This window comes from Schistocerca serialis, chromosome 11 (assembly GCF_023864345.2).
Source record: "Schistocerca serialis cubense isolate TAMUIC-IGC-003099 chromosome 11, iqSchSeri2.2, whole genome shotgun sequence".
NCBI classification, from domain to species: Eukaryota; Metazoa; Arthropoda; class Insecta; order Orthoptera; family Acrididae; genus Schistocerca; species Schistocerca serialis.
In genome coordinates this window covers 98,553,325-98,580,239 of record NC_064648.1, presented here as the reverse complement: position 1 = coordinate 98,580,239, position 26,915 = coordinate 98,553,325, and the positions used below count along the sequence as shown (strand labels likewise).

The window sequence follows — 26,915 nt, the reverse complement described above, 5'->3', positions numbered from 1 at the left end:
TCACTGATTCTGTATACGATGTATTAAATTTCAGACTAAAATACATAAAAACAAATTACGAGAGTAAGTCCATATTTATCCGCAATTTAGTTCTGTTTTTGTTTATTTTGGCAGTACTGTCGTTTTACGTTTATGACCCATGCTTTGTTTATTTGTTGCTACATCTTTGCAATTTTCAAGCTGCTAGCTTAGTTTCTTTATCGCTGCCGTGTTAATCATGGCTGCTCCGCTGTCTGTTTGTACCGAAGAAGAGCAACGTTGTGATCCGTTTCTTGTGGTCGGAAGGCGTAGCAGGGGCTGAAACTCATCGCAGACTTTCGGTACAGTACGGGAACAGTGTTTTGCCACAACGGAGTGTCTACGAATGGATTGAAAAATTCCGAAATGGTCGCACAAGTGTTACACACGATGAAGGAGTCAGACGAGCGTTTACCTCCACAAATGAAGAAACCATTGAGTGTTCACGTGAAATGATTCTCTTAGACGATTAACTATTGACGAAGTGGCACATCGTCTGAAAATTACTCACGGGTCTGCCTACGATATCATCCACTACATACTTGGATTTCATAAAGTTTTTTCTACATCTACATCTACATTTATACTCCGCAAGCCACCCAACGGTGTGTGGCGGAGGGCACTTTACGTGCCACTGTCATTACCCCCCAGTCGCGTATGGTTCGCGGGAAGAACGACTGTCTGAAAGCCTCCGTGCGCGCTCGAATCTCTAATTTTACATTCGTGATCTCCTCGGGAGGTACAAGTAGGGGGAAGCAATATATTCGATACCTCATCCAGAAACGCACACTCTCGAAACCTGGACAGCAAGCTACACCGCGATGCAGAGCGCCTCTCTTGCAGAGTCTGCCACTCGAGTTTGCTAAACATCTCCGTAACGCTATCACGCTTACCAAATAACCCTGTGACGAAACGTGCCGCTCTTCTTTGGATCTCCTCTATCTCCTCCGTCAACCCGATCTGGTACGGATCCCACACTGATGAGCAATACTCAAGTATAGGTCGAACGAGTGTTTAGTAAGCCACCTCCTTTGTTGATGGACTATATTTTCTAAGGACTCTCCCAATGAATCTCAACCTGGTACCCGCCTTACCAACAATTAATTTTATATGATCGTTCCACTTCAAATCGTTCCGCACGCATACTCCCGGATATTTTACAGAAGTAACTGCTACCAGTGTTTGTTCCGCTATCATATAATCATACACAAAAGGATCCTTCTTTCTATGTAATCGCAATACATTACATTTGTCTATGTTAAGGGTCAGTTGCCACTCCCTGCACCAAGTGCCTATCCGCTGCAGATCTTCCTGCATTTCGCTACAATTTTCTAATGCTGCAACTTCTCTGTACACTACAGCATCATCCGCGAAAAGCCGCACGGAACTTCCGACACTATCTACTAGGTCATTTACATATATTGTGAAAAGCAATGGTCCCATAACACTCCCCTGTGGCACGCCAGAGGTTACTTTAACGTCTGTAGAAGTCTCTCCATTGATAACAACATGCTGTGTTCTGTTTGCTAAAAACTCTTCAATCCAGCCACACAGCTGGTCTGATATTCCGTAGGCTCTTACTTTGTTTATCAGGCGACGGTGCGGAACGGTATCGAACGCCTTCCGGAAGTCAAGGATGGGTCCCAAAACAACTCACACAGTTGCATAACAAACGCGCTTGGACATCTGCAAAAAAACATTTGGATCGCTATGGTAACGAAGGGGACAACTTCTTAGATAGGATTATTACTGGTGACGAAACATGGATCCATCATTTCGAACCGGAGAGTAAACGGCAGAGTATGGAATGGAATCATCCAAATTCGCTGTGCAAGAAAAGGTTCAAGACCCAACAGTCCACAAGAAAACTGATGCTTACTGTTTTTGGGACGCACAAGGTCCAGTACTGGAACATTATAGGGAAAGGGGCACAACAATGAACAGTGTACGTTACAGTGAGATGCTTACTGCCAGGCTAAAGCCTGCAGTTCGAAGCAAACGCCGAGGGTTGTTGTCGAAATGTGTTGTGTTATTGCACGACAGTGCTGCCCACACTGCTGAAACGCTACAGAAACTCAACTTTGAAGTACCGGATCATCCTCCATATAGTCCCGATCATGCCGCTTCTGAGTATCACTTGTTTGGTCCACTCAAACAGGCATTAAGGGGCCGTCGGTTTGCCTCGGACGAAGCAGTGAAAGAAGCTCCATCCGCTTACTTAAGTCTAACTTAAATTAGCTGCTTTGTGCAGAGTTTACCTTGCGGCATTTTCTGCTTCTGCTGTGGTGGTGTGTGTTTATGTTATCATCTTTATTTGTGTGTGGCATCTGTGGGTGCGGGACGTTGTGGTTTCATCAGCTTTGGGGTTTTCTTGGTCTTCAGGGCATGATGGGGGATGGCAGTGCTTTTCTGCTTTCAGTCTTCATCGGTCTAGCTTGGCCACTGGTCCTCTGTAGCGGTCTCTGGGATTGGCTGGAGCTCCTAGCTCCCTGATGAGAGGGTTCGTACAAGTCCTTGTCTGGGTATAAAACCGTCTTGCTTTCTTCTTGTGCCGTTCCAGCACTTCGTCTTCTTCGGCTGCCTCGTGGAGGTATCCGTGAGGGAACTGCGAGTGCACATGGAAGACCCGTCTCAGGATCTTGTTTTGCAGACACTGAAGGCGTTGAATATGGGTCCTCGCTGCGCTGCCCCAGACCTCGCACGCATAATCAAACAGCGGTCGTAGGTAGAGTCGAAATACGAGAAGGCCGTTCTCCGGCGACAGCTCCGATTGTTCGTTTAGGAATGGGTAGAGGGCGCCCATCCGTCGGATGACCTTTATCCTCACGTCTTCAATGTGAGGCTTCCACGTCAACCTTTTATCCATGGGGACCCTCAGGTAGCGGACGGTGTCCATGGAATTTCAACATCGTAGAGGCGGAGTCTTCTTTCCGGTGCAGTCCTCTTCCTCGTGAAGACAATGGCCTGTGTCTTCGCCGGGTTAAATGCAATACGCTATTTTGCAGCCCAATCCTGCAAGGCGTGGCAAGCTGCCTGAAGGCGAGGGATCAGCACCTCGCGCCAGCGACTTCTGGAGAACATCGTGTCGTCCGCGTAGACAGCTTTTTCGACCCGCGGAGGTATTGGCAGGTCCGATGTGAACACGCAGTATAGTACCGGCGCGAGAACTGAGCCTTGAGGTACGCCAGCTCGGATAGGGCGTCCTGCGAAGAGTTGATCTTCGACTTTTACAGCGAAGGTTCGTTGCTCCAGGTAGGACGCTATCAGTCGGACGTAGGCCTTCGGGAAGTGCAGACGGTGCATTTTCCATAATAGCCGAAGCGGTGCATTCCTGGCACGCAGCTCAACCGAGGACATTCTTTTATGAAGGCATCAGGAAGCGTGTACAACCATGGACGAACTGCATTGAAACGCAAGAAGACTATGTCGAAAAATGATGTTCTTATAAGTTTCCTATTTGATTGCACTTGATCGGCCAATACAGGGATGGTTAATGCTGTTTGTGGATGACGCTGGAGTTGCAGTCTGATGATGTGTGATATGTGCTCGACTGGAGACACATCTGGTGATCGATCAGGCCAAGGCAACATGTCGACACTCCGTACAGCATGTTGGGTTACAACAGCGGCACGTGGGTGAGCGTTATCCTGTTGGAAAACGCCACCTGGTATGTTGTTCATGAATGGGGAGCATAACAGGTGGAGTGACCAGACTGAGTCTGGTGTGCAGACAGCTTGATTGCAGCCCCTCAACTGGTCTAACCAACAAACGACAGTCACTGCCACGGAGGCAGAACCGACTTTCGCCAGAAACACAGCAAACCTCCATCCTGCCCTCAAATGAGCGCACGATTGACACCACTGAAGTCGCAAACAGCAATTGTTTGCAGTCAGTGGAATGCACGGTATACGGTCTCCTGCACGGAGCTGTTCTTGAAGCAACTGATTTGCAACAGTTCAATGTGTCACTGCGGTGCCAGGTGCTGTTCAGACTGGTGCTGCAGATGCCAGAAACATATGCCGAACACGTTGGTCTTCCTTCTCACAGGGGAACCTCCCCATCGCACCCCCCTCAGATTCAGTTATAAGTTGGCACAGTGGATAGGCCTTGAAACACTGAACACAGATCAATCGAGAAAACAGGAAGAAGTTGTGTGGAACTATGAAAAAAATAAGCAAAATATACAAACTGAGTGGTCCATGCTCAAGATAGGCAACATCAAGGATAGTGTGAGCTCAGGAGCGCCGTGGTCCTGTTCTTAGCGTGAGCAGCTGCGGAATGAGAAGTCTTTGGTTCAAATCTTCCGTCGAGTGAATAGTTTAATTTTTTATTTTCAGACAATCATCACCACACGTACTGTTTATCAACAAATGTAGGAAATAATCATACAAATGTTCGACAATCGTTCGATCCATTAAGGAACTTTCCGATTCCTTACAGTTCGGAAAATATTCATTGACCTTGTTACTGAAGTCGCGAGCTATATTTGCTGGATTGGTATTGCCCACGAAATACATCTCACGTATTTAATGCACTCTCGTCCAAAGTAGCGAACATTCAACTGCCAGCCAGGGAGCAGGAATGCTACCCAGTAGGTTCCTTTCAGATTACGCTGATACAATAGCTCCCTACTTAGCACTCATATACAACCGCTCGCTCACCGATAGATCTGTACCTACAGATTGGAAAATTGCGCAGGTCGCACCAGTGTTTAAGAAGGGTAGTAGGAGTAATCCATCGAACTACAGACCTATATCATTGACGTCGGTTTGCAGTAGGGTTTTGGAGCATATACTGTATTCAAACATTATGAATCACCTCGAAGGGAACGATCTATTGATACGTAATCAGCATGGTTTCAGAAAACATCGTTCTTGTTCAATGCACGAAGTAATGGCCGCTATCGACAGGGGATCTCAAGTTGATTCCGTATTTCTAGATTTCCGGAAAGCTTTTGTCACCTTTCCTCACAAGCGACTTATAATCAAGCTGCGGGCCTATGGGGTATCGTCTCAGTTGTGCGACTGGATTCGTGATTTCCTGTCAGGAAGGTGGCAGTTCGTAGTAATAGACGGCAAATCATCGAGTAAAACTGAAGTGATATCAGGCGTTCTCCAGGGAAGCGTTCTGGGAACCGCTGCTCTTCCTGATCTATGTAAATGACCTGGGTGACAATCGTAGCAGTTTACTTAGGTTGTTTGCAGATGATGCTGTAATTTATGGTCTAGTAAGGTCATCCGAAGACCAGTATCAGTTGCAAAGCGATTTAGAAAATATTTCTATATGGTGTGGCAGGTGGCAGTTGACGCTAAATAACGAAAAGTGTGAGGTGATCCACACGAGTTCCAAAAGAAATCCGTTGGAATTCGATTACTCGATAAATAATACAATTCTCGAGACTGTCAATTTAACTAAGTACCTGGGTGTTAAAATTACGAACAACTTCAGTTGGAAATACCACATAGATAATATTGTGGGGAAGGCGAGCTAAAGGTTGCGTTTCATTGGCAGGACACTTAGAAGATGCAACAAGTCCACTATAGAGACAGCTTACACTACACTCGTTCGTCCTCTGTTAGAATATTGCTGCGCGGTGTGGGATCCTTACCAGGTGGGATTGACGGAGAACATCGAAAGGGTGCAAGAAAGGGCAGCTCGTTTTGTATTATCACGTAGTAGGGGAGAGAGTGTGGCAGATATGATACGCGAATTGGGATGGAAGTCATTACAGCAAAGACGTTTTTCGTCACGGCGAGATCTATTTACGAAATTTGAGTCACCAGCTTTCTCTTCCGAATGCGAAAATATTTTGTTGAGCCCAACCTACATAGGTAGGAATGATCATCACAATAAAATAAGAGAAATCAGAGCTGGAACAGAAAGGTTTAGGTGTTCGTTCTTCCCGCGCGCTGTTCAGGAGTGGAATGGTAGGGAGATAGTATGATTATGGTTCGACGAACCCTCTGCCAAGCACTTAAATGTGAATTGCAGAGTAATCATGTAGATGTAGATTCTTTCTTCCGTGTGCTGTAGTCGACTGACGTGTGTTTCGATGTTTGTTTAGGTGTAGCGTCCCCATACTACGACGCAGTTACCTCGCATCGGACGGACAGATAATTGTCTGAAAATAAAAAATTGAACTTTTCTCTCGAGGGAAGACTTGAACCAAGCTCCGCAGCTGCTCACACTAACCACACGGCCACGGCGCTCCTGAGCTCACACTATCCTTGATGTTGCCTATGTTGCGCATAGACTACTCAGTTTGTATATTTTGCTTATTTTTTTTCGTAGTTCCACACAACTTCTTCCATTTTTCTCGATTGATCTGTGTTCAGTTTTTCAAGGCGTATCCACTGTGCGAACTTATAACTAAATCTGAGGGGGGTGCGATGGGGAGGTTGCCTTGTCAGTAACACCATGTGACCGACTGGAGCCCGGTCGTCTTGTGGCTGTAGAGTCTGGTGACCACCGCTGCCGGCAGTCATGTGCAGTGGGCACATCCCTGCCAAGTCCTGAAACATCCACCTTTTCATAGGGCTATTACACGATCTCGTTCGAATTCAGTGAGGTGTTGTAATCTTAAACGCGTTCTTGACTAACATCAACTCACCACATACAATTTCGAAGTTAACTAACGCAGACAACCGCTGCAGTGTGTATTTGAATCAAACGTCATATGCATGCTCATAGTTCCGATATTAGCGTGACTGATGCGAGTAACACGAAATTTGAACAGTCCACATCTTTCAGATACAGACGCCCGCCTTCCCACTTTCCTTTGTATCTCTCAACTCTTTCTTGCTGCTGCGGGATTAGTGTATTTTTAACCTATATTTATATCACACATTCCGCAGCTCGTGGTGTCGCGGAAGCGTTCTCGCTTCCCGCGCACGAGGTCCCAGGTTCGATTTCCAGCGGGGTAAGGGATTTTTCATGCCTCGAGATGACTGGGTGTTGTGTCGTCTTCATCATCATCATCATCATCATCATCATCATCATCCATCCCCATTACGGTCGGAGGAAGGCAATGAAAAGCACTAGGACCTTGCCTAGTACGGCGGACAGGGCCTCCCGCATCGTTCCCTAAGCTCCTCGAAGTATAAACATATGGCATCCAGCATCTGTTACATCTGCAAAATCTGTGTGTTCTGTGTATCTAAGAAATTATGGCGGTCAGTGATGCTTTTGCTACCACCCAGGGTGCTGCAGTACATATGTAGGATGGAGGTAAAAAAAAAACGTGGCACTACAGACCTGCGCTGCACACTGAAGCCAGACTGGGAGCCATTTTAAGCAGTCCAAAACATTATAAACTACTGATTACAAGTGCTGCTTTTCCAATATTTCTGTCGTGTGTGCGCAATAACTTTTTTAAATACTAAAAATTAAAGAGCTCACATGAATAACATTGAGAGATCAAAAATATCCGGACACCCCTAAAAACATAAATTTTCCGTATTAGGTGCATTGTGCTGCCACCTACTGCCATGGTGCAGGGAATGGCAATTGAATCTCAGTGTAAACAAGTGTAATGTGGTGCGAATACATAGAAAGAAAGATCCCTTATCATTTAGCTACAATATACGAGGGCTATCCACAAAGTACATTACGTTTTCGTTTGTGTCCGTTAGGGGCGGGGCTAGCGCGGCCATCTTGGTGTCATGGCATTCCGCCGCTCAGTCGGCATCCTGCCGTGCTAGTGAGAGGTTCCTGCTGTACTCCGTTGACAGTTTGAAATGTCAGCGTTAATTGAAAATTCCGCTAAGTGTGAAGTGCGTGCTGTAATAAGGTTTCTGACTGCAAAAAACTGTACTCCGATAGAAATCTATCGGCAGCTTTGTGAAGTGTATGGGGACAACATAATCACTGAAGGTGGAGTGCGTCAATGGGTCATAAAATTTAAAAATGGCCGAACTAACGTTCACGACGAAGTGGAAGACCCAGCATAGTGACTGCCGAACTCGTCGAAAAAGTCGATGCCGCGGTCCGTGAAAACCGTAATTCCACAATAACGGAACTCCTTATGAGTTTTCCACAAATTTCACGAAGTTTGTTGCACGAAATCATTACCGAAAAGCTTGGTTACCACAAGTTTTGTGCAAGATGGATACCAAAAATCTTGACAGAGATTCACAAAAATCAGCAAATGGCTGCAGCGTTAAGGTTTTTGGACGCTTACGAGAAAGATGGCGACTCGGTACTCGATCGCATCGTTACTGGTGACGAAACAGGGGTTAAGCATGTGAACTGCGAGACAAAATTGCAGTCAATGCAGTGGGGGCACACAAATTCCCCAAAAACCCAAGAAATGCATGCAGACAATTTCGGCAAGGAAGGTGATGGCGACTGTCTTTTGGGACAGAAAAGGTGTGATTTTTGTGGATTTCCTGGAAAGAGGCACTACGATAAACTCTCAAAGGTATTGCCAAACTCTGCACAGCCTCAGAAGAGCAATACAAAACAAGCGCAGGGGTAGCTGGGCTCAAAGATCTTGCCGATTCACGACAACGGCCGGGCCCACACGGCAAATGCCACTCGTGAAGTTCTCGAATCTTTTAAGTGGGAGTGGTTTCCTCATCCACCGTGCAGTCCCGACCTGGCACTGAGCGACTTCCACTTATTCCCAGCAATGAAGAAGTGGTTGGCTATGCAGTGTTTTGATGACGACGCACAGCTTCAAGAAGAGTTAACCATGTGGTTGAAGGCGCAGGCGGCCGAATTTTACGACGAAGGAATTTCCAAACTCGTCCATCGCTGCGATAAGTGCCTTAATTTAAATGGCAACTATGTAGAAAAGTAGTATTTCAGTGTGGCTTTCATCTGCATACAATAAAAAAAATTCCAATACTTTATTTCTAATTCCAAAACGTAATGTACTTTGTGGATTGCCCTCGTAGCAGGTCAGCAACTGGAAGCAGTTAATTCCATAAATTATCTGGGAGTACGCATTAGGAGTGATTCAAAATGGAATGATCATATAAAGTTGATCGTCGGTAAAGGAGATGCCAGACAGATTCATTGGAAGAATCCTAAGGAAATGCAATCCGAAAACAAAGGAAGTAGGTTACAGTACACTTGTTCGCCCAGTGCTTGATAACTGCTCAGCAGTGTGGGATCCGTACCAGATAGGGTTGATAGAAGAGATCCAACGAAGAACAGCGCGCTTCGTTACAGGATCATTTAGTAATCGCGAAAGCGTTACGGAGATGATAGATAAACTCCAGTGGAAGACTCTGCAGGATAGACGCTCAGCTCTGTATGGGCTTTTGTTGAAGTTTCGAGAACATACCTTCACCGAGGAGTCGAGCAGTATATTGCTCCCTCCTACGTATATCTCGCGAAGAGACTGTGAGGATAAAATCACAGAGATTAGAGCCCACACAGAAGCATAGTGACAATCCTTTCCACGAACAATACGAGACTGGAATAGAAGGGAGAACCTATAGAGGTACTCAAGGTACCCTCCGCCACACAGGTGGCTTGCAGAGTATGGCTGTAGATGTACTCCATATCAGCAAACTCAATAGTCTTTAAATATCATGAGAGAACAGGATGGGGAGCTCCACAGAACTCACGAACTTCAAACATGGTCAGGTGATTGGGTGTCACTTGTGTCAGTCGTCTGTAAGCGAGATTTCCACACTCCTGAACAAACCTAGGTCCACTGTTTCCGATGTGATGGTGAAGTGGAAACGTGAAGAGACACGTACAGCACAAAAGCGTACAGGTCGGCCTCGTCCGGTGACTGACAGAGACCGCCGACAGTTGAAGAGGGTCGTAATGTGTAATAGGCAGACATCTATCCAGACCATAACAAAGGAATTCCAAATTGGACCAGGAGCCACTGCAAGTACTATGACAGTTCGGCGAGAGGTGTGAAAACGTGGATTTTATAGTGGAGCAACTGCTCATAAGCCACAAATCACATCGGTAAATGCCAAACGACACCTCGCTCGGTGTAAGGAGCGTAAACATTGTGGCGATCCCATGGTAGGGTGTGGGTATGTCGAATGCCTGGTGAACGTCATCTGCCAGCGTGTGTAGTGCCAACAGTAAAAGTTGTAGGCGGTGGTGTTGTGGTGTGGTCGTGTTTTTCATTGAGTGGGCTTGCACACGTTGTTTTGCGTGGCACTCTCACAGCACAGGCCTACATTGATGATTTAAGCACCTTCTTGCTTCTCACTGTTGAAGAGCAATTGGCGATTGCATCTTCCATCACGATCGAGCACCTGTTCGTAATGCACGGCCTGTGGCAGAGTGGTTACACGACAGTAACATCCCTGTAATGGACTGCCCTGCATATCGATACCTCTCCTCAGTGCAGCATTCTGAAGAATGAGCTGCCATTCCCCACGAAACCTTCCAGCGCCTATTTAACATTTGCCTACGAGAGTGGAAGTTGTCATCAAGGCCAAGGGGGGGGGGAGGGGGGGGGGCCCAACACCATATTGAACTCCAGCATTAGCGATGGAGGGCGCCACGAACTTTTGAAGTCATTTTCAGCCAGGTGTCTGGATACTTTGGATCACATAGTGTTGCGTCAGCAAGCAATTTCGATCGCTTTTCTGTTCCGGAATGCGTATATGCTCTGGTAATACGACACAGTCAGGATTGATGTCACGGGGAAGAGTCACCACTGTCAACTATGGGAGTATGAATGCGGTGAACGTAATGTCTTGGGCTATCTAAGATGGTGGACATCAGCTTCAAGTTCGTGACGTAATGCCAGCTGCCGTCTTTTCTTACCTCCACGATCGGTAGCCTGTCTTCATTAATTACATACCTCTTTGTCCTTGCCACCTTCCGAGCAGGGAAGACGAGATCTTCTCCCTCTCCTCCACCGCCGTGGAGAGCCAGATCAACGCCAACACAAAGGCAGTGGCAGCGACGGTGGCGCCAAACCGCCCCGAGCCCGAGTCACCATCTGCAACAGAGGCCGGCCGTAGAATTTCTGCACCTCTTTCTTTCCCCTGGCGTTTACTCTCTCCAGTATGGGGGTCTGTCTTTTCAGGATTTGGCAAATTGTATATTTTACTAGTGAACCCATCAGTGCTTCACAGTTGCTTAATACGAGGGTGATTTGAAAAGTTCTCGAAACAGAATAGAAAAAAGTACTTACATCACTGAAACTTTTTTATTTTTCAATTTAGTCTCCTAGTAGATTAATGCACTTGGTCCAGTGCCTTGATCCCATCTCGAAAATGAGTTTCCGCCAGGCCTGCAAAATAGTTGTCAACTCCGGCTATCAGTGCTTCGTTTGAAGTGAATCTTCATCCACCAAGAAAAATTTCAGTTTTGGGAAGAGATGGAAGTCTGACAGAGCCATATCAGGTGAATAAGGGGGGGTGTGGCAACAATTCGTACCTTAGTTTGTGTTGTATTGCCACGGCGATGGCACATTTGTGCGGGCGAGCATTGTCTTAGTTGAAAATGACTTTCTTCCTTGCTAAACCTGGCCTTTTTTCGCGTATGTTGTGTTGTGATTTGTACAGGACATTAGCATAGTATTCTCCAGTAATTGTTTGTCCAGTGGGGAGATAACCTACAAGCAGAATCCCCTTCACATGCCACAACACTGATGCCCCCACCTTTCCCGCCGAAGGAATTATCTTTGTTTCCTTTGGTGGCGGAGAATCGGCATGTTTCCACTGCTTTGATTGTTGTTTTCTCTCTGGGGTATAGCAGTGCACCCAAGTTTCATCTGTGGTCACAAACCGGCGAAAAATCTCATTAGTTTCTCCTAAAACGAGCCAAACACTGTTCTGAGATGTCCATTCTCGTGTGTCTTTGATCCAGCGTCAACAGTCGCGGCACTCATCTTGCAGATAATTTTTTCATTTCTAATTCTGATGACATCTGGCAAGGGTGAGAAATTTCACGCACTTTCAATCGGCGATCCTCCGTCACCATTTATTGCACTTTTGCAATGATTTCTGGAGCAGTGACATCTTGGCCGACCACTGCGCGTATCGTCATCTGAGCTCTCCCGACCAAATTTAAATTCATTTGTACACTTGGCAGCGGTTGAATATGAAGGAGCAGAGTCGCACAGTGAATTCTGGAAATTGGCATCAATGTCCTTTGCTTTCATACCTTTCTTTACGAAGTACTTAATCACAATCGAAACTATTTTTTTCCATGTTCGCAAATCACTACGCAGGAGCAACAGAGCCACGTCAACCGCCACAGCTCTCTTCCGAGAGCACTGACGTGGCACGTGTGTACAGGCAACAGCCCGGTAAGTGTCACGTGATCAACTCGTTGCGCCAACTCTGACCTCTCTTGGTAATTCCAAGAACTTTTCGCACCACCCTCGTATGTATGAGAATTTGATATACGCCCCAACTTGCGGTATCCCTTGTAGGGATGGGAAAAACCGATCAGTTAAAACCAACACCGGTATTTTAGTCGTGAATAACAGGTATTTTTCGGTATCTGTCTGGTCTCAGTGATAACACGTGCTTCTTTTACTAATAAACGGATGATTAGACTTTAGATTAGATTTACTTTTATTTCAATTGATCCGTAGTGAGGTGGTCCTCCAGCATGTAGAACATGTCAGAAAAACAATACATGGCAAATATTTACAACTAAAACAAATAAGCTAATGTACCATTCCACAGGTCCCAAGTGGAATGATCGTCATTTTTAAATAAACACTATGTGAAAGTCATTTTACAGATAGTAATGCACTGACTTAAAAATAAATTTTTTTAAATTTATTTATAACGTAATAAACGTGTAATACAGCAACTATAATACTTATTTACAATGAACACATTACTGCACTGAAATGGTGCAGAAGGTACACACACAAATCAGATGGTTTTACTGAGAAATTCATCAACGGAGTAGGAGGAGTTGGCCACTAATAAATCCTTTAGGTTTCTCTTAAACTGAATGTCATTGGTTGTTAAGCTTTTTCTGGCTGCTGGCAAGTTATTGGAAATGTGTGTTCCTGAATAATGCACACCTTTTTGTACAAGACTGACTTTAAATCTTTGTGAAGATTATTCGTATTTCTAGTATTGATTCCATGAATTGAGCTGTTGGTTTGAAAAAGTGATGTATTTTAATGACAAATTTCATTAAGGAATAAATATGTTGAGAAGCAGTTGTTAGTATCCCAGTTCCCTAAACAGGCTTCTCGACTTCACACCACATGTAACTCTTACAGCACGTATTTGTGCCCAGAAAACTTTAACTTGGCTTGAGAATTACCCCAAAAAATAATCCCATGTGACATTATGGAATGAAAGTAAGCATAGTATGCCACCTTTTTCATTTTTATATCCCCTATGTCTGACAATTCGCATTGCAGATAGAGATTTGTTAAGACGCTTCAGCAGTTCTGTGGTGTGCTCCTCCCAGATGCATTTATTATCAAGCTGTAATCCTAAGAATTTAACACTGTCCACTTCTTCTATCTGCTTGTCATTGTATGTTAGGCATATACTCGTGGGACAGCCCTTTCAAGTTCTGAAGTGCATGTAGTGTGTCTTTTCAAAGTTTAGTGACGAAGAATTGGCTAGGAACCAGTGATTAATGTCCACAAATATATTATTAGCTGATCTTTCTAAGATTACACTTGATTTGCTATTTATTGCAATGTTTGTATCATCGGCAAACAAAACGAACTTGGCATCTGGATGAAGAAATATCAGCTAGCCATAGCAGCAGTGCTAATGTTTTTGGTTTTTAAATAAACCTTCTTTGTTAGAAAAGGGAGTCACCTTTATTCGCAAAATTTCCATTGCTTGAAATATTCCGATATACTAGAAAGTGGGAAGAGGAATCATAGCTATTTTAGTAACAATGCTGACAGCCCGCCCGGCGGATATCACAACCACAGGTGGAAGCACAAGCGGCCAAAGACACTACTGGCTGGGGTATAGCCACCTATGGTAAACTAACATACACTAACAAGCGACAAACGTCGGCAAGCCCCTGCAAGTCAGCAACACTGACTGGTAACTACCGGCTGCTATTAGAGCCGACCAACAGGCCACAGTAGGGACACCGACGAGCTCGCCCACTGACGCACAAACAAACCGCCAACATTCCCCTCACACTGTGCTTCCGGTATATGACCTACCGGACACATGATCGATAATAAACTTAACTGTTGCTGACGCTGAACGAGGGCTCTGTACCAGCACCCAGCGCCAGCCGCCGAGCAGCACAAACGCGCAACGTCAAGGTATCGACATGCATGATACCCACTACTAACAAAGCCTATCCTTGCACAACCTATCGCTGGCAACAAGACAACCGCTACTGCTCTTACCACCCGACCTAACTATCGCAGAGGTTTTTTCCCTTGGCTCTTGCCTTGGCACTTTTTTTCCTCTGCCCTTCGAACCGCTACCCTTCGTTCGATTTCGACCAATCTATCTCCAGATGAACGCGTATTAATGGTTAACCCTAACCCGGGGGCGGGCAGGAATCCTGCACGCGTGCAGTGAACTTGCACGCCTGCAGTTAACAGGTGTTCTGTGTGCACACAGGGGCAAGCTGGCCACCCGCTTATCTCCCCTCCCCACCATACCTTCTGTCCACTCCTTCCTGTGTAATGCGTTTTGCTTTTCTAGCTTGCTTTATTGAATGATGGAATAAGGTTAGCAGGAGTGCTTGAAATAAATCATGGTTCGAAAGAGTACCTATTAACTACGATACGTTTTATTTAATTATCACAGGTGGAGTTTACAAGACGTTTAATATGTGGAACAAAATTTCTACTTACAGACAAACGCAAACAGTTACGTAAATTTTTATCACTTAGGCCGGTATTACACTATCAAATTTCTTTGTCAAAGATTTGATCAAAGATGTGATCCAGTATTTGACAAAGATCTTTGACGTAGCGCTACAAGGGGTATTACACTGTCATCAAATTTTTCGTCAAAGTTCAAGATGGCTGACAACAACTTGTTATTAACCGCAGCAGTTCTACGTACTCCAATTGCATTGTGTGCACATGCGGAAAAGAAGTGGGGGGAAAAAATGGAGCCATACATACGAGGTTGACAGTCTTAGAAGTCCTGGGATTACAACTTGATAATGAAGTCAGTTGGGAGGAGCACACCACAGAACTGCAGAAACGCCTTAACAAATCTCTATTTGCAATTCGAATGTTAGCAGACATAGGCAACATAACAATGAAAAAGCTTGCATACTTTCATTCCATAATGTCATATGGGATAATATTTTGGGGTAAATCTTCAAGTCAAACAAAAGTTTTCAAGGTCCAAAAGCGTGTAATACGTATTATTTGTGGAGTAAATTCGCGGACCTCCTGCAGAAACCTCTTCAAAGAACTGCGTATACTAACTACTGCCTCTCAGTATATTTACTTCTTAATAAAATTTGTCGTAAATAATATATCTCTTTTTCCAACAAACAACTCAGTTCATATATACAATACCAGGAACAAAAATGATCTGCACAAGGACTTAAAAGCACTTTAGTTCAAAAAGGGGTCCACTACTCAGGAACACTCATCTTCAATAATTTGCCAGGAAACAAAAAATTTAGTTAGAAATAAAGATCAGTTTATCAGTTTAAAAGGAGCCTGAAAGGCTTACTACTGGCCAACTCCTTCTACTCCATTGGCGAAATTTTTAATAGAAACAAATGATGTATTGTATTTATTCATACTATTAGTATTTTTATTTCAGCTTAAAAAAATCGACATGTTCCACATCCACGAGGATCTCCTCAGCATGGATCTATGGAACGAAAAACTAATCTAATCTGGGTGAAGCCATGGGTTTTACGACGACACGATAAAAGCATTCAACGAAACTTGTTACGTGAGCTTACAGTGGAAGACGTCAAGTCGTACATCAATTACTTAAGAATGGATGAGCATACATTTCTGTATGTGCTCAATGACGTGTATCATATCACAAAGCACAATATTCACTTAAGAACTGCTACATCTTCAGAAGACAGGCTCACTATAACACTCCGATTCCTTGCTACAGGAGAGGGTTATGTTAGGTTAGGTTAGGTCAGGTTAGGTCTCCAATCTTCTTAATCTATTTTTGTATTCAGGGTGCCTCACGTTGTAAAGCGCCTCATCAGCTTCAGACATCTCTATTAATTCTGTAGTTGTCGGCACACACCAATTGTATTTACCGGCAATGGTTATAAAAACACTACAGACGACAGAACGCTGCAGCGATGCTAGCGCTCCGCGTGGTAACATATCGCATTGTAGTGAACAGAAGACAAGCGATTTCTTTGATCAAATATACGGTCTCGGCCTAGATTTGATCAAATATTGGACGACATTTGTCAAAGATCCCTATTACACTATCAAATATCTTTGACAAAGATATTGGACAAAGAAATTTGATAGTGTAATACCGGCCTTATGTTTGCTCTTAACCGAGACTTATTAATTCAGCAAATGGTTTTCCAGCTCTCACTGTGTTAAGCACAATTTTATAGCTTGCACGTACCGCTGGGCTATTATTGTTGTCGTCCTGAAAAATTGAAAACAGTGCTCCATAAAATGTTAAATCAGTTAGATGAGAGACATGACAAAAGAAAGTCGCAGATCTCTCGTGACAACGGCAACTAGGACAGATGCATCTAATATCGTCAGGTCGCTCTTCTTAAGCTCAGTCAATTTCCCCATCCGCTCAGAATCCGACAACAAATTGTACTCGTCCTTGTGAAATTTATTATAATGGCCTTCAATACTAAACTTCCGCTGACCAGCGAGAATACTGCCACATATTATACATTTCGAATTTTCACGTTTTTGCACAAAGAAAAAAATGATTCTCCCATTCCTTTTTAAAAGATAGCAAATCTCCACGTCTCCGTTTCACTGACTCACTCTGCATTTTCCGGTTCTTGAAATACAACGTTCACTACGTAGTGGTCGCTTCGCATCAACGCCTGCAGCTTAGCCTGGCACTGCACTGCCGCAACCTGCCGGCTGTCGCCACAGCCCCGTTTGACGCCTGCACGCGAGCAGCACACGTGCAGCGCTGTGCGCTCACGAGCCGCGTGCAACGTTTGCCCGCCCCTGCCCTAACCAGACGTACGCAAACATCGCAGTACCCACATCCTGCGACACCTCACTTTACTGAATACTAACCCTTATGCAGAGGTGGCAGTAGACCTATTGTGTTGGCCATCATGCCGGTGTGGGCGTGGAGGGGCTCCACCTCTTATAAAAAAGCCCGCCCGGCTAGCCGTGCGGTCTAACGCGCTGCTTCCCGTGCGGTAAGGCGTGCCGGTCCCCGGCACGAATCCACCCGGTGGATCAGTGTCGGGGTCCGGTGTGTCGGCCAGCCTGTGGATGGTTTTTAAGGAGATTTTCCATCTCCCTCGGCGAATGCGGGTTGGTTCCCCTTATTCTGCCTCAGTTACAGCATGTCGCCGAGTGCTGCCCAAACACTGTCTACACATACACGTACACCGTAATTACTCTACCACGCAAACATCTGGTATGAGACGTTCCCGGGAGGGTCCACTGCGGGCCGAACCGCACAATAACCCTGGTTTCAGAATGGGGCGGCGGTGGTGTGGATGGACTGCTGTGGCGTGTTGTGGGGTTGTGAACCACTGAGGGCTATGGCAGGCCGAAGCCTCTCTGTCGTTTCTGGGTCCCCGGTTTAATACACAATACACACACAACAATGCTGCCAGAAACGAACAACAAACACACGGCACAAGGCTTTGTAGGGTGTTGCTGATGCAGTAATTAGGCTGTTACCACGTGGCATGCCCTATTAGACGGTACTTGCCGCACCTCGCTGCCGCCGTTGGGCATCAGATGTATTGCAGAATGGCACCACCCCTAGTCTGGAAGTATTTAGCGAAGCGGGCTATCAGTGAAGTACGATTCTCCAATTGCTTTAAAAGACTGAAAACGGGACAAGCACCAGCCGGAGTGGCCGAGCGGTTCTAGGCGCTTCAGTCTGGAACCGCGAGACCGCTACGGTCGCAGGTTCGAATCTTACCTCGGGCATGGATGTGTGTGGTGTCCTTAGGTTGGTTAGGTTTAATTAGTTCTAAGTTCTAGGCGACTCATGACCTCAGAAGTTAAGTCGCATAGTGCTCAGAGCCATTTTGAACGGGAGAAGTCACAACAAACTCTGGACATCGTATGACGAGAAAACTAAAAATTAACAACTCATCCACAGTTTATGATAAAAGTGGAAAGTAATTTATCTACTACCTGTGTCTACATAATATGCCTTTCCCTGCTTGTAGCCCTTAAAAACGGACAAATTAAAACGAAAAAGAGAGGTACTTCAACCTCTGTTTTCACACTTTAGCACTGACTACTCTTAGTCCTCAAATAGTGGTATTATCCTACATTACGATGCGAGTTCTAGCAAAGTTTCAAAAACTTAGAATCGCTAAGAGGGTTCCTCGAGAAAAGCTGTATAGCGTGGACGAACTAAGTTTCCCTTTATTTACGTATTTTATTTAATATTTTGATACTGTGTATGTTGATATCTATAATGCAAAAGTGTGGGAATCTTACAATTTTTCAATCTTTGTTCGATTTATCTTTGGAAATAACAGCAATAAAAAAAACGAAAACCGGTTATTTCAGAAAATGCGAGTAATTTTAAGGAGTAGGTTGAAAATAACCGGTGTAACGGAAAACCGGCTGGTTCGGCGTTAAAAACCATACCTGCTCCTTGCAAATTGTGTCAGGACCAAAATCTGTGCTCCTCGTTGCGACTTGGGCCACTCTAAAAGTAGTAGTAGTTGTTCCTGTGCAAGCTTCTTCATCTCCCAGTACCTACTGCAACCTACATCCCACTGAATCTGCTTAGTGTGTTCATCTCTTGGTCTCCCCCTACGATTTTTACCCTCCACGCTGCCCTCCAATGCTAAATTTGTGATCCCTTGTTGCCTCCGAACATGTCCTACCAACCCGTCCCTTCTTCTCAAGTTGTGCCACAAACTCCTCTGCTCCCCAACTCTGTTCAACACCTCAGTTACGTGATCTACCCATCTAATTTTCAACATTCTTCTGTAGCAACACATTTCGAAAGCTTCTATTCTCTTCTTGTCCAAACTATTTATCGTCCATGTTTCACTTCCATACATGGCTACACTCCATACAAATACTTTCAGAAACGACTTCCTGGCACTTACATCTATACTCGATGTTAACAAATTTCTCTTCCTCAGAAACGCTTTCCTTCCCATTGCCAGTCTACATTTTATATCCTCTCTAGTTCGTCCGTCATCAGTTATTTTGCTCCCCAAATAGCAAAACTCCTTTACTACTTTAAGTGTCTCATTTCCTAATCTAATTCCCTCAGCATCACCCGACTTAATTCGATTACATTCCATTATCCTCGTTTTGCTTTTGTCGATGTTCCTCCTTTCAAGACACTATCCATTCCGTTTAACTGCTTTTCCAAGACCTTTACTGTCTCTGACACAATTACAATGTCATCGGCGAACCTCCATGTTTTTACTTTTTCTCCATTGATTTTAATTCCTACTCCGAATTTTTCTTTCGTTTCCTTTACTGTTTGCTCAATATACGGATTGAATAACATCGGGGAGAGGCTACAACCCTGTCTCACTCCCTTCCCAACCGCTGCTTCCCTTTCATTTCTCTCGACTCATATAACTGCCATCTGGTTTCTGTACAAATTGTAAATAGCCTTTCGCTCCCTGTATTTTACCCCTGCCACCTTCAGAATTTGAGAGAGTGTATTCCAGTCAACATTGTCAAAAGCTTTCTCTAAGTCTACAAATGCTAGAAACGTAGGTTTGCCTTTCCTTTATCTTCTAAGATACGTCGTAGGGTAAGTATTGCCTCATGTGTTCCAATATTTCTACTGGTCTTCCCCGAGGTCGGTTTCTATCAGTTTTTCCATTCGTCTGTAAAGAATTCGCGTTGGTATTTTGCAGTCGTGACTTATTAAACTGATAGTTGGGTAATTTTCACATCTGTCAACACCTGCTTTCTTTGGGATTGGAATTATTATATTCTTCTTGAAGTCTGAGGGTATTTCGCCTGTCTCATACATCTTGCTCACCAGAGAGTAGAGTTTTGTCAGCACTGGCTCTCCCAAGGCTGTCAGTAGTTCTAATGGAATGTTGTCTACTCCTGGGGTCTTGTTTCGACTCAGGTCTTTCAGTGCTCTGTCAAACTCTTCACGCAGTATCATATCTCCCATTTCATCTTCATCTACATCCTCCTCCATTTCCATAATATTGGCCCCAAGTACATCGCCCTTGTATAGACCCTCTATATACTCCTTCCACCTTTCTGCTTTTCCTTCTTTGCTTAGAACTGGGTTGCCATCTGAGCTCTTGATATTCATACAAGTGGTTCTCTTTTCTCCAAAGGTCTCTCTAACTTTCCTGTAGGCAGTATCTATCTTACCCCAAGTGAGATAAGCCTCTACATCCTTACATTTGTCCTCTAGCCATGCCTGCTTAGCCATTTTGCACTTCCTGTCGATCTTATTTTTGAGACGTTTGTATTCCTTTTTGCCTGCTTCATTTACTGCATTTTTATATTTTCTCCTTTCATCAATTAAATTCAATATTTCTTCTGTTACCCACGGATTTCTACTAGCCCTCGTCTTTTTACCTACTTGATCCTCTGCTGCATTCACTATTTCATCTCTCAAAGCTACCCATTCTTCTTCTACTGTATTTCTTTCCCCCATTCCTGTCAATTGTTCCCTTATGCTCTCCCTGAAACACTGTACAACCTCTGGTTAATCAGTTTATTCAGGTCCCATCTCCTTAAATTGCCACCTTTTTGCAGTTTCTTCAGTTTTAACCTACAGTTCATAACCAATAGATTGTGGTCAGAGTCCACATCTGCCCCTGGAAATGTCCTAAATCTGACTTCTTATTATATAATCTATCTGAAACCTGTCAGTATCTCCAGGCTTCTTCCATGTATACAACCTTCTTTTATGATTCTTGAACCAAGTGTTAGCTATGACTAAGTTGTGCTCTGCGCAAAATTCTACGAGGCGGCTTCCTCTTTCATTTCTCACGCCCAATCCATATTCATCTACTACGTTTCCTTCTCTCCCTTTTGCTACTACCGAATTCCAGTCACCCATGACTATTAAATTTTCGTCTCCCTTCACTATCTGAATAATTTCTTTTATTTCATCATACATTTCTTCAATTTCTTCGTCATCTGCAGAGCTAGTTGGCATATAAACTTGTACTACTGTAGTAGGCGTGGGCTTCGTATCTATCTTGGCCACAATAATGCGTTCACTATGCTGTTTGTAACAGCTTACCTGCACTCCCATTTTTTATTCATTATTAAACCTACTCCTGCATTACCCCTATTTGTATTTATAACCCTGTATTCGCCTCACCAAAGGTCTTGTTCCTCCTGCCACCGAACTTCACTAATTCCCACTATAACTTTAACCTATCCATTTCCCTTTTTAAATTTTCTAACCTACCTGATTAAGGGATCTGACATTCCGCTTAGCTGTTGTAAAATTTTTGACATCGAGAGGTCTTCGATTTCGCGGTGACAATGAAATCCCAGGATCTCCCAACAATGGAAATTTGCGATGCTTGGAATTACTGAGTGAATTCGACCCATTTCTAACAGAACACTTACAAACACTTGGGAATCCTGGAAAAAGTAACACTTCTTATTTATCAGCGAATACCTGTAGTGAATTTATTGACGTAAGGTGAAAACAAGTCCTAAACAAAATAATAAATGAAGTTACATTAGCAACATATTTTTCCATTACCATTAACAGTACGCCTGATCTGCCTCATGTTGACCAGCTAACTTTTATAATTCGATACTTAAAAATAAACTATTCCTGTTGAAAGGTTCCTGAAATTCATACCTATTAAACACTATAAGCCTGAGTATTTAGCGGACACCATCTTGAATTTTGTATAGAATCATATTTGCATAAAAGATTGCAGAGGACAAAGTTACAACAATGCTTCAAATATGTCGGGGAAGTATACTGGTCTACAAGCAACAATCAAAGATTAATGTGAATTTGCCACATTTGTAACATGTGCGAGACATTCACTAAACTTGGTAGGTGTCCAAGCTGCTGGGTGTGTAACAGAGTAACGAAGTTTTTTGAAATGGTTCAGAAAGTGTACAGCTGTTTGTCGAGCTTTACCCATCGATGGAATATATTCACATAACATGTAGGTTCAAAAAAATGTTGTTAAAAGGATTTGACAAACCAGATTGTCAGCTCGAGCTAATGCAGTAAGCGCCTTGCATGAATGTCATAAATTATAGAAACTTTAACGTCTATCGCAGAAAATACAGAACAGGCATGAGACGAAGCCCTTAGTCTGTCCAGAATGATGGGAAAGCTACAATTTACTAACGGAAATTTGGAGCTCTATATTGGAAAGAATAGACAAAAGAAGTAAATATCTTCAGAAAGAAATAGAAACACCGCACCGTGGGACTAATTTGCTCGCTTCACTTGATGATTTTATCATTAACGTCACGGATAAATTTGATGACTTCGAACCGTCCCCCAAAGATAGAAACCAGGAATCTGATTACAAGGACCTACCTGGAAGAACAAAAAGTAGAAGCTCACGCCAGAGTTTTATAATGGCTCTGCGCCGTCAGTTCAAGTGAATGGAAAAGAGAAATTCAAAGTAGAAACCTTTCTTCCCATAACTGACACCATGAGCGTTAATCTAAAACTGCGATTAAGTTCGTATGAGAACATCAGTCGACGTTTTAGTTTACTTTTTCGCTTGAAAACTCTGAATTCCGAAGGTCTGAGATAGAGTCGCAAAGAATTTGCTGAAATTTATTATGAGGATGTTAATGAGCCAGAGTTGGAAACGGAATGTCTGCATTTAACAGAATATTTGACAACCGCTCATAGTAAAATTGCTACACCACGAAGATGACGTGCTACAGACGCGAAATTTAACCCACAGTAAGAAGATGCTGTGATATACGAATGATTAGCTTTTCAGAGCATTCACAGAACGCTGGCGCCGTTGGCGACACATACAACGAGCTGACATGAGGAACGTTTCCAACCGATTTCTCATAACAAGCAGCAGTTGACCGGCGTTGCCTGGTGAAACGTTGTTGTGATGCCTCGTGTGAGGAGGAGAAATGCGTACCATCACGTTTCCGACTTTGATAAAGGTCGGATTGTAGCCTATCGCGATTGCGGTTTATCGTATCGCGACATCGCTGCTCGCGTCGGTCGGGTAGCATTCATCTCATGCGAGCTGAGGAGAGCTTTACGTCATAGTGACGTAACGCTACGTCATCATGGCGTAAATAAACCTAAATCGCCTTCATGCGTACGTATATCGAACTTTGCACTTGTACCACAGCGGTTGCACGGTATCGTGAAAGCTAAATGAAAATACGCGTGTACAAACGAAGTGACAGCAGTTGTGTGGTAAGCTCATCCCAGTTGAATTACTTATTAAGCTGTAATCTCAATAGTTTTCTATGTTATTGTGTGTTTCTTGATGTAATGAATGTCTGAATGAAGGAACAAAATCAATAAAAAAGTAAAAAATAGCGTCTAGTCCTTTTTTAAAAAAAAATCCAATTAATTGTGCATAAATCATGTGGATAGAAACGTGAAATAGAGAGAAATTAGTTTCGCATTTTTATAAACGCCAATGGATTGTACATAATTCTTCTGGACAGAAACGTTAAACTGAGAAATTAATGTGGTTCCAAAGACAATTCCGAATGTTGCTGGAATTTTAATTTTGCCTTCATGCTGTAGATCAGCACAGACACGTTTGCTGTTCAGAAATAAGTTATTGCTGATTATTATAATGTACTGACCTGTTATAACACATGTCATTGTTTTTCTTCAGATGTTGTATACTGTGAAAAAACAATGACACGCAAGTCACAGTTACCAGAATTGTAAGCAACCAAAAGCAGTGAGTTCTGTTGCCATTTAAGCTACTATTTGTATGACTCTTAGGCAATATGGAAATAGCTATAGTAATCACGCCAAACACCCCCAGAATTAATACCATGTCTAATGAGAGAATAAACAAACACAGTATTCCACCATCGCATATGAAACATCGCTTCGTGCTGCTAAAACTGTGGGCTGTTGTGGCTATTTTGTCAAGTAGCTCACCCATTGTGACAGCCAGTGTTCCATTTGGCAACTACCAGGAGACTTATTTTTTTATAGTTGATACTGCCTACATATTAAAATGCAACAATTATAGACGAAATATTGTTTTTTCATAGTATACAGCGTATAAAGAATGAAAGCAAAATTAAAACTCCAGCAACATTCCGAATTATCTTTGGAACCACATCAATTTCTCGGTTTAACGTTTCTGCCCAGAAGAGTTAAGTACAATCCATTGGCTTACATAAAATATGAAACACTTTTATTTCTCCTTATTTCACGTGTCTGTCCACATGATTTATGCAGAATTAATCGCATTTTATTTAATGGCTACTCGCTTTTTTTGACTTTCGTTGTGGTTATGTTTCCTTCGTTCAGATATACGCTATATTCATGTAAGACACAATAACATCCCACATTCTTGGGATTAGAGCTTAATAATTAATTATTTCAGGTTTCTGTCGACACAATCATTCACGATTCATGGGATTTTTCAATAATTACTACAAGCTTTTTTGACTTTTGTTATATTCATGAAATACCCAATAACATTCAGAATTCTTTGGATTACAACTTAATAATTAATTATTTCACATTTCTTCTACATGATTTCTGGACGATTCACGGATTTAAAAAAAAAATTACTGCAAGTGTTTCTTTTTTTCTTACGTTATGGTTCCTTCCTTCAGACATTCATTATGATCAAGAAACACACAATAACATCCAAAACTGTTGGGATTCCAGCTTCATAAGTAATTCAACTGGGCTGAACAAATCACATTTAGCTTTCACGTTACCGTGCAACATCTGTGGTAGAATTGCAAAGATCGATTCACGTACTCATGAAGTCGATTTAGGTTTATTTACGTCACAATGACTTAGCGTTACGTCACTATGACTATGCTGGATCCCAACAGTCTCGCATCACTAGCAGTCGAGATGACAGGCATCTTATCCGCACGGCTGTAACGGGTCGTGCAGCCACGTCTCGGTCCCTGAGTCAACAGATGGGGACGTTTGCAAGACAACAACCATCTCCACGAACAGTTCGACGACGTTTGCAGCAGCGCGGACTATCAGCTCGGAGACCGTGGCTGCGGTTACCCTTGACGCCGCATCACAGACGGGAGCGCCTGCGATGGTGTACTCGACGACGAACCTGGGTGGACGAATGGCAAAAAGTAATTTTTTTCGGATGAATCCAGGTTGGGTTTACAGCATCATGATGGTCGCATCCGTGTTTGGCGACATCGCGGTGAACGCACATTGGAATCGTGTATTCGTCATCGCCATAGTGGCGTATCACCCGGCGTGATGGTATGGGGTGCCATTGGTTACACGTCTCGGTCACCTCTTGTTCGCATTGACGGCACTCTGAACAGTGGACGTTACATTTCAGACGTGTTACGACCCGTGGCTCTACCCTTCATTCGAACAGAAAAGTTCGACTGCTGCCCTGGCCAGCACATTCTCCAGATCTCTCACCAATTGAAAACGTCTGGTCATTGGTGGCCGAGCAACTGGGTCGTCACAATACGCCAGTCACTACTCTCGATGAACTGTGGTATCGTGTTGAAGTTGCGTGGGCAGCTGTACCTGTACAAGCCATCCAAGCTCTGACTCAATGCCCAGGCCTATCGAGGCCGTTATTACGGCCAGAGGTGGTTGTTCTGGGTACTGATTTCTCAGGACCTATGCACCCAAATTGCGTGAAAACGTAATCACTTGTCAGTTCTAGTATAATATACACTCCTGGAAATTGAAATAAGAACACCGTGAATTCATTGTCCCAGGAAGGGGAAACTTTATTGACACATTCCTGGGGTCACATACATCACATGATCACACTGACAGAACCACAGGCACATAGACACAGGCAACAGAGCATGCACAATGTCGGCACTAGTACAGTGTATATCCACCTTTCGCAGCAATGCAGGCTGCTATTCTCCCATGGAGACGATCGTAGAGATGTTGGATGTAGTCCTGTGGAACGGCTTGCCATGCCATTTCCACCTGGCGCCTCAGTTGGACCAGCGTTCGTGCTGGACGTGCAGACCGCGTGAGACGGCGCTTCATCCAGTCCCAAACATGCTCAATGGGGGACAGATCCGGAGATCTTGCTGGCCAGGGTAGTTGACTTACACCTTCTAGAGCACGTTGGGTGGCACGGGATACATGCGGACGTGCATTGTCCTGTTGGAACAGCAAGTTCCCTTGCCGGTCTAGGAATGGTAGAACGATGGGTTCGATGACGGTTTGGATGTACCGTGCACTATTCAGTGTCCCCTCGACGATCACCAGTGGTGTACGGCCAGTGTAGGAGATCGCTCCCCACACCATGATGCCGGGTGTTGGCCCTGTGTGCCTCGGTCGTATGCAGTCCTGATTGTGGCGCTCACATGCACGGCGCCAAACACGCATACGACCATCATTGGCACCAAGGCAGAAGCGACTCTCATCGCTAAAGACGACACGTCTCCATTCGTCCCTCCATTCACGCCTGTCGCGACACCACTGGAGGCGGGCTGCACGATGTTGGGGCGTGAGCGGAAGACGGCCTAACGGTGTGCGGGACCGTAGCCCAGCTTCATGGAGACGGTTGCGAATGGTCCTCGCCGATACCCCAGGAGCAACAGTGTCCCTAATTTGCTGGGAAGAGGCGGTGCGGTCCCCTACGGCACTGCGTAGGATCCTACGGTCGTGGCGTGCATCCGTACGTCGCTGCGGTCCGGTCCCAGGTCGACGGGCACGTGCACCTTCCGCCGACCACTGGCGACAACACCG

At 44.2% G+C, this 26,915-nt stretch overlaps 1 protein-coding gene across 5 annotated transcripts in view; it reads right to left on the bottom strand.

Moving 5' to 3' along the window:
- LOC126427030 (speckle-type POZ protein-like) overlaps nt 1-26,915 on the bottom strand; it is a 112,273-nt gene that overhangs the window by 59,263 nt on the left and 26,095 nt on the right. For all 5 annotated transcript variants that reach the window (XM_050089198.1, XM_050089199.1, XM_050089197.1 and 2 more), the window contains exon 2: nt 10,802-10,942. In XM_050089198.1, the coding sequence (XP_049945155.1) occupies nt 10,802-10,942 (141 nt within the window). The remainder of the gene's footprint in view (nt 1-10,801; nt 10,943-26,915) is intronic.